Here is an 8106-nt window from a genome sequence, read left to right as displayed (position 1 = left end):
AGAGAGAGAGAGAGAGAGAGAGAGAGAGAGAGAGAGAGAGAGAGAGAAGGGGGGAAAAAGGCTAAACAGGCTAAACACGAAAGGGAGAGAGGTTGATTCGCATGTCAGCACCTCTAACCAGACAGAGAGGCAGGCCGGCAGAGAGGCCTGGGGGTGAAGGGGAGCATTCTAGTTCAGCTTTTTTCAAAGATTGCTGACTGGCTTCCTCCTGCGTCGGCCCAGGAGCCTGGGAACAGGCAGCACACATTCCTCCCTCTGATTGCAGCTGATGAAACACTCATGTTGCCTCTGTCTTCCCAGTACCTGGCACATGCCAAACTCCTCAGATCCAAGCCGCAGCAATGTGTTGTTGCCGAGTCCGGCATGCCAAACCTGGGCAGGGCCCAGATCAGATACAGACGGACGCAGATCCTGTTTGCTTTTTACATGACACTGGTGTTTGACGAAGGAGCTTTGTCTTCAAATACAATGAACTTAACGTGGGTTTGTTTTTGTCTCTTTCCAGTTATCAGGGCAAAGGTGGTCGGGAGGCAGGAGGTTGACGTTGGCAATGACGTCTATGGAAACCCCATCAAACGGATCAAGTATGACATCAAACAAATCAAGGTATGTTGGATTAAGCTCACGCTTTTTTTGTGTCATAAACTTATTTGCAATATGAATCTAAATGCTCTGTTCTCTGCGTGAATTGTCAGATGTTCAAAGGTCCCACCCAGGATATTGACGCCATCTACACAGCTCCCAGCTCTGCAGTGTGTGGCGTGAGTCTGGAAAATAATGACAAGGAGTATCTCATCACAGGTAAAACTTTTACCACATTTCAAAGCACACATTATAAAATATAAAATACGTCTTCACATTAGCTTTGATGTCGCCTAATGCACTTTTCTTCCTCTTCAGGCAAACTGGAGGCCGATGGGACGATGCATATCACACTGTGTGACTTCCTCGAGCCCTGGGAGGACCTGACTGCCACCCAGAAGAATAGCCTGACTCAGCGCTATGAAATGGGCTGTGATTGCAAGGTATAAAACGACTGCAAACTAGAATAATCTTGAAAGACGCATTGTTTGTTTTTTAATTTAAACCCCTGATGTTTGTCTCTTCTCCGATCCTCAGATCACCCGCTGCACCGTCATCCCCTGCATGATCAGCAGCCCGGCGGAGTGCCTGTGGACGGACTGGGTGATTGAGAAGACAGTGAACGGAGGGCAGGCCAAACACTTTGCTTGTATCAAGAGGAGCGATGACTCTTGTGCTTGGTACAGAGGGGCAGCAACGCCCAAAAGGGATTTCCTGGACATCGAAGACCCTTAACTCCACCGCTGTCCAATAGTCCAAAGATGTCTAAGATAAAAATACAAATAAATACTTTTTTTTTTTGTTTTTTGTTAAGACAACCATAGGGCAAGTGCTCCGGGCTGAGGTTGTTTTTATTTACAGGCCTCATTATGTTTTTAATCAACAGTCTTATGAATGCAGCACTTTCAGGCACTTCTACCCCTAAATCCAAAGCACTTCATCATAAACCACTTCTCTGTCAGCTGAAAAAAAAAAAGGGGATAATCATCACAATTCAGTATTACTGTTCGTAGCGTTTTTGTTCTTGAGCTATTTTACCTTTTTTAACCAAAGGTATTTTTTTTTTTTTTAAATTGAACTATAATTCTACAATGCAACACGTGCATACCTATAATTTAAAGTGTATTGTTTGTTCATGAATAACATTAAGTGGCAATTGGCGCCCTGATTTGTGACAGCAGGGCTATCACAAGGAACGATCACATCTTGCCTGTCCTGCTTCAGATTACTTCTTATTTTATTTTTTAAAGATGTGACAAACCTGTTTCGACTAAGCACAATCAGTGCTCACGCTAATGTTTTCTCTAAATAATCCTGAATAGACAAGAATGCACTTTGAACACAATTGCCACAGCAGTCATATTGTCTCTAATGAAACATTTCTGAAGAGGAGGATTGAATCCTCCATTTTGTACTTTTTTTATTATTACAGCTCTTCTCTTTGTAATGCTTTAGCGTATAAGAGCCTATTTTATTTAAGGAGGTTATATGATTCATCATATTCTATTGAGAAAAAAAAAAAAAAGCCAACATTGTGATACTTTTTGTGACATCATTGGTAGTAAGTAGAAGACCAAGTATTTTAACAGTATTAGCAAAATACACATTTTATGTGCCTTCGAGGTCAAATTGTAATCGTCCACTGCAGAGCCTTTGACATGACCATAAAAAATGTTGAGCAAATGCCATGTGACTTTATTAATTATGAGAGTGTAAAAAAGTTCTTCATTTGAAGCTGTACTCAAGTATGACGTCTTGTGCTGGTTTCACACGAGACATTTGAGATGATTTTTTTTTGCATGCATGTCCGGCTGAAACAATACTGTACATTTTGACTATTACATTAAATGTCAAACCCTGTTTAGATGCTTTGCACGGTTATTTTCACACCAATGCTCATTGTGTGCAGATCCACAAGACTCCACTTCATTAAAGAATCAGCGCGGCTTTGTTTGCTGGTGGTGTACATACAATAATACACAGACGGGCACACACGTGGTGCAGAAAGAACCGCATTTCACACTTGATGAAGGGAGGCACAGGTCGTACAGCAGGCGAAGAGAAACAAATAAAGATCAGTGTCATGTTTAATTTTCAGTTTCTTAAATCGGTATTTTAAAAAACCGTAATAAAGGCTGGGACAGTAACTGCTTTGTGACACTAAAACAGCAATCTGCTGCCGCTTAGTGGAGACAACAACGTGGGACATTTCACAGACATTCCTTCACGAGCCTATCCATGCGCACAAATACGTAATTTTTGAAATGACACTCTGGATTTCAAGATTATATATATAGTATATAGCACGGATAGATATAGCGTTTATTTAAATATGTTCGAGGATGAAATGCAACCGCAATGTTTTCTCTGAAGCTACTGTGACTATTCTGCGCTACTAGTTTGTTTGTTCACTCCAACAGCATTATTATCAAAGATGATTATGAATAGTAGGCTAATCAAATTAAATCCGCATAGGCTGCCTAAAATATGAATGGAATCTGCAGACATAATCATTTATTTGTTGGTAAAATCAGTAGCAATAAGGGAATTTGACACGAGGGAAGCCATTTCATTTTCATGTGAGCGAATGGCTACGCTTCTTTAAGACCGACATAACTGCAGCATATTGGGGATTTATCGGCGCTCTTTGTTGTTAAATTAAAAACTGTTAACATACATCCCAGCGACAGCATCGATGGTAAACAGCGGTGTCTTGAAGTCACTTGGTGTCTTTCTCCCGACAAGCGCTGCGTCAGTCTGAGCGCTGATTGGCTGAGCCGTTCGGCTAAGGCGTGACCTGTTCTCCGATTGGCCGTTCGTCGCTGTCAATCACCGTTGTCGCCGCCCTTTGATAATGCAGCATGGGCGAAAATACCAGACCCAAGAGCTACAGCTGAGGAAGCAGATCCCTGTACTGTCAACGTTTTCACGCGTTTGAACAGAAAGGTGAGCGAACTAAACGCCTTTCGGACGTACGTAATATATGTCAGCATATATATCCGAGATTATGTAGTCTAACAAGCAGGCGGGATGCGGCTGCTGGGGGTTTGTTAGCCACCCGGACGCTGAGGTGCTAACCCACATTGCAAGGCTATCGGCTCGCCACGTTAAGTTAGCTCGATGGCTAATTTGCTGCTGCTACTGTCAAGCGTGAAAAAAGACCGCAAACGACACAACGAGCAGCATCGCCATTGCCTCGCTACACACATACCCATTAAACATAGAGGGATACACACGTGTACGTTGTTGACGATGTTTTGTCTCCAAACTTGACACCGTCCAAGTTGACATTACCGTTAGCTGTGGTCGATGTTAGCAACCTAGCATTTGAGCTATGATGAGTGGCCCTAAGAGTTGACTTCGGCTGGTGTGCAGAGGCTGCCCGGCTAGTGGAGTGGAGATAACGAGAACTGCGACCCGGGGAAACTGTAACTCCTCCGCGTGGGACAGTAAAGTAACGATAGTTGTCTAATAAAGCAACAACAATAGAAGGATTTTTTTTTTTAGAAGTGACAGAAATAGCTGTGCTGCCTTCAGGTGCTTCCTATAAAATCCATCGTTTGCCGTTTTTTAGTCCACGAGTGGGTACAGCTCAAATCACTGCTCCTTGGTTATTACTGTATATAAATACATTTTTTTGCATGCTGGTCGTTGTCATTTAAACACGACCGTGTCCAGCAGCTGTATCTGTGTCAGCAACACAATTGCGTTGATTACATAATTTGCCAAAAGAACACTTTTCTAAAAGATGACATCTTCTAATTGTATTTTCTGTGCAGCAGTCTGAAAACCCCCCAAACCATTTAGTTCACTAGCATAAGACGACAAATGACAATGGTTCAAAATAGAGAAAAGCAACACATCCTCACATTTGTGAAGCTGGAACTAGTTTTCATTTTCACCGGTTAGCTAAATAGTTAATGATTTAGTTTTCAGTTGATCAACTAATCAAGGAGCTGACTAATCGTTTCAGCCCTATTCACTTTGTTGTTGTTCTGCCCACGTGGCTCTTTTATTGATAGATGTTGGCTCTATTAGAGAGGTTGATCTGAAGCATTTAAAAAAATGTATAAGACAGATGATAAATTGTTAATGTTGCTCTACCACTGTGGTTGCTGCAACACAGCATTCCGTTGACAAGATGACGTCTAATTAAGGAGTGTTTTTAAGTCTTTTTCTGGTCTATAAGTTTAGTCACAGTCGGACATGTTGACTCCACTTTGTTTCTATGTATTGGTTCTAATATGCGGCGCTATTAACCGCAGAATAATGGCAGTTTGGCCTGTGATTGCATTATCAGATTAAAGAAAACATTGACAACTCCACTGATGAAAATAAGCATGCCAGTGTGAGGAGTACTTCCAAAATACGAGATAAGCAGAACAGGCCTGTAGTCATTAGAGGACATAAAAGAGACTTATTGTCGTGTTCATATTGAGAGGTCATTACATATTTAACACACAGCTATTGCTTGAAATAGTTTAACTAGAGAGCATGGATGTACCTGAATGCAACACTCTTAATTAAAATGACTATTTTATGGAGTTATGATCATTTGAGGTCCCCCAAAAAATGTTTAAACCATCCACGTCTGAAGGTGACATCTTTTGGGATTCCTTATGCGAAGTATCTGCTCTCAGATCTCCCTCCAGACATCAGCACACCTCAACTAATATCCACGCACAGCTATCACTGCTGATGAATGGCTCATATCACCTCTCAACACAAAAATGTCCCTTTCATGACGGGATTACAAATGCAAACATAAACATTACAAAGTTTCTGTGTGCTACATACGAATGAAACGGCTAAATGCCATAATAATCGAATTAAACACCTGTGTTGTGGTTAACGTATCGATGTTGCTGACTGGTCTTGCGGTTGCATCGCTGCAGTTGCCCGTGTCCCCGTGGGGTTCCGGCGTTTTTTTTTTTAGCTGTATCAGGATCAGCAGCACATGGAGGTCAGTGTGCCCTTGTGCCCATACAATGCATGTTCAGCCCTCCTTCCCTCCTCATGACGTCACCGCCCACTCTGATGAGCACCGCTCTCCTGGCGCTCTGTGCCTTTCGGTGTTTTTTTTTAGTGTCGTACTACTGTAACATCTTCGTGATGTAATGCTTTCACCTTTTTAGGGTGGTTTGTTGTGTTTGGGAAGCGTCTCGGAGGCTGAGTGATTCATTCGCTCTGTCAGCGTGGAGCATATTGTGCCGGCCCGCTGCCTTTTTTTTGTAGAAAGTAGCGCATCAGTAGTCCTTCAATGGGCTGACTCTGGCAGATGGTTGTTGTTGTTATCTACGCGGACATGGTCCTTCTGGTTCACTCAGCTGCCCTGTATTTAAAGAGACGGCAGACAACCAATGCAAATGTTTAACCCTTTTTCTTTTTTTTTTTTTTAAATCTCTCATATCAACGATAGTCCAGATGACAACATTTGATGATACACCGCTTTACTGAAGAGACGCATCGATGCAATCAAGATAAAGGATAAGAATTAGTTCTGGCGTTTGACAGCAACTGTTGGTGCCTCATGTGCTCTAATGCTTGTCCTCTCATCTCATACACTCGCAGGCGCCCTGTGTTACCAGTGCCTGCTGTCATTCATAACTGTGGGAACAGCTGCCAAGACCCAGTTGGCACCTCGGATGCACACAATCCTTATCTCTCTCTCTCTCTCTCTCTCTCTCTCTCTCTCTCTCTCTCTCTCTCGTGGAGCCACGTCAGGATGTGTGGCCTTGAGAGGGCCTCATTGAGCACTTATGTGATTATCTGAGAGATAAATTCAACGTTTTCTGTTGATTAACTGCCATGGTGACAGATTGAAGTCACACCACTCACCCTGTAATAGATAAAAGGCAGTGTACCTAATAGGTTGTACCTAATAATAAGATGATGATTGGTCTCTTTGGGGTAATGAGCGTGAGTTTTGTGTAGCTTCCTGTGGGCCCAGTGAAGCGGCCCCGTTAAACAATTTACGACACTGACGCTCAATCCAACTTTCCCTGCAGTGATGTTCCAACAATGCCGATTGTGGATAAACTCAAAGAGGCGTTAAAACCTGGCCGAAAGGACACGGGTGATGAGGGGGACCTCAACAAGCTGTTGGCTTCCTCTGCCAAGAAGGTCCTCCTGCAGAAGATAGAGTTCGAGCCGGCCAGCAAGGGTTTCTCCTACCAACTGGACAGCCTGAAGAATAAGTATGTGATCCTCAATCCCAGGAACGAGGGCGCTACGGGCCAGAGGGCCACTGAGCCGGCCCAGATAAAGAGGCAAGGTAAGCCCTCACAGTGGAAGAGAAAATGTCGTTTTTGACCGTTTTCCCCCATATTCACCTTTCGTCCTCCGATGCGAGCCATAAAAGCTCATTTTCTGTGTTACTGTCCCGATATATCACAAAAGTGACCGCACTCCTCCTCCTGCAGTTTCAGAGAACACAGTCGGCGGCCAGTGCGATGGGGTCCCCGCGCCGCAGAAGTTGCTCTTTCCAGGGAGCAAGCTCGCGCTTAAATGGGACCGTGTGTACAGGGTGGGAGCCGGTCTCCACAACCTTGGGAACACCTGCTTCCTCAACTCCACCGTGCAGTGTCTCACCTACACCCCACCCCTCGCCAACTACTTGCTGTCAAAGGAGCACAGCCGTGCCTGTGAGTATTTGAAATGCTGCCGCACATTTAGAGCAGTTATACTCTCATTCACTTCTCAAACATTACGCACACCCACGTAGTTTTAAAATGACTCTGACCCTCGCTGCTGTTGCCCTATCAGAGGACACATGTGGCTGAATGTCAGTGTGGATTGCAAGCCAAAGCAGCTGGATCATTTCTTACCTTCAAACACAAATAAAATACAGATTATTTGTTTAAAAAATAGAAAACAATTTGCATTTTCCTTGTTGCTGTCATGGTTTTATATTAAATTATGTTTTTATAATGCACAATAATGTTTTTCTGAATCTCAATACTGTCACAATAACACATTCCTGCACTTTAATTGTCTGAGTGACTCTGATATGTCCGCCTTTGTCTGTGTTCCAGGTCACCAGTCGGGCTTCTGTATGATCTGTATAATGCAGAACCATATCATCCAAGCCTTTGCCAACACGGGCAACGCCATCAAGCCTGTCTCCTTCATCAGAGACCTGAAAAGTAAGATCGCCGGCTTCCTTCAGCGCTGCGCAATTGTGGCCGAGCAGTTTGTGCTCAATGCAGGTTGTGACGGGAATCACAGACGCCAGTTTAATACTGCCAGAGTCACGATGACGCAACGCTGGCCACAGTGTCCCGAGTGACAACAGCCAGTAGCTGCAGTGAGGCTGTGAATGAACACCAAGTAGAGAGGAAGTGTGAGTTGCACCTTGACACGGTGAGGTGCTGTGCTGTAGTCTCACAGGAGCCCTCCCTCCCTTCCTTCCTACCTTCCTGCTTCTTCCTTATGTGCTGCTGCAATCATGTCTCCACCTCCTGCACCTCTTTTTTTCCTCTCTCTCTCTCTCTCTCTCTCTCTCTCTCTCTCTCTCTCTCTCTC

The 8106-nt window shown here is 43.9% G+C and overlaps 2 protein-coding genes across 4 annotated transcripts in view; both read left to right on the top strand.

Annotated features, from left to right (window-relative positions):
- timp2b (TIMP metallopeptidase inhibitor 2b) overlaps nt 1-2673 on the top strand; it is an 8494-nt gene extending 5821 nt beyond the window's left edge. Inside the window, exons 2-5 of the mRNA XM_031867991.1 lie at nt 506-606; nt 696-801; nt 901-1025; nt 1120-2673. Of these exons, the coding sequence (XP_031723851.1) occupies nt 506-606; nt 696-801; nt 901-1025; nt 1120-1317 (530 nt within the window). The 3' untranslated portion in view covers nt 1318-2673. The remainder of the gene's footprint in view (nt 1-505; nt 607-695; nt 802-900; nt 1026-1119) is intronic.
- A 745-nt stretch (nt 2674-3418) lies between these two features.
- The window catches only part of usp36 (ubiquitin specific peptidase 36), a 13518-nt gene continuing 8830 nt past the window's right edge, over nt 3419-8106 (top strand). For 2 of the 3 annotated variants that reach the window (XM_031867944.1, XM_031867942.1), the window contains exons 1-4: nt 3419-3528; nt 6591-6856; nt 7005-7226; nt 7617-7727. In XM_031867944.1, coding sequence (XP_031723804.1) covers nt 6604-6856; nt 7005-7226; nt 7617-7727 — 586 coding nt within the window. In that variant the 5' untranslated portion in view covers nt 3419-3528; nt 6591-6603. Of the gene's footprint in view, nt 6857-7004; nt 7227-7616; nt 7728-8106 lie in introns of all 3 variants that reach the window. The other variant, XM_031867943.1, reaches the window with a different exon arrangement.

This window comes from Anarrhichthys ocellatus, unplaced genomic scaffold (assembly GCF_004355925.1).
Source record: "Anarrhichthys ocellatus isolate YVR2014 unplaced genomic scaffold, GSC_Weel_1.0 scaffold40, whole genome shotgun sequence".
Classification (NCBI taxonomy): Eukaryota; Metazoa; Chordata; class Actinopteri; order Perciformes; family Anarhichadidae; genus Anarrhichthys; species Anarrhichthys ocellatus.
The sequence above is the reverse complement of the archived record's forward strand: the minus strand, read 5'-3'. Positions and strand labels throughout refer to the sequence as shown.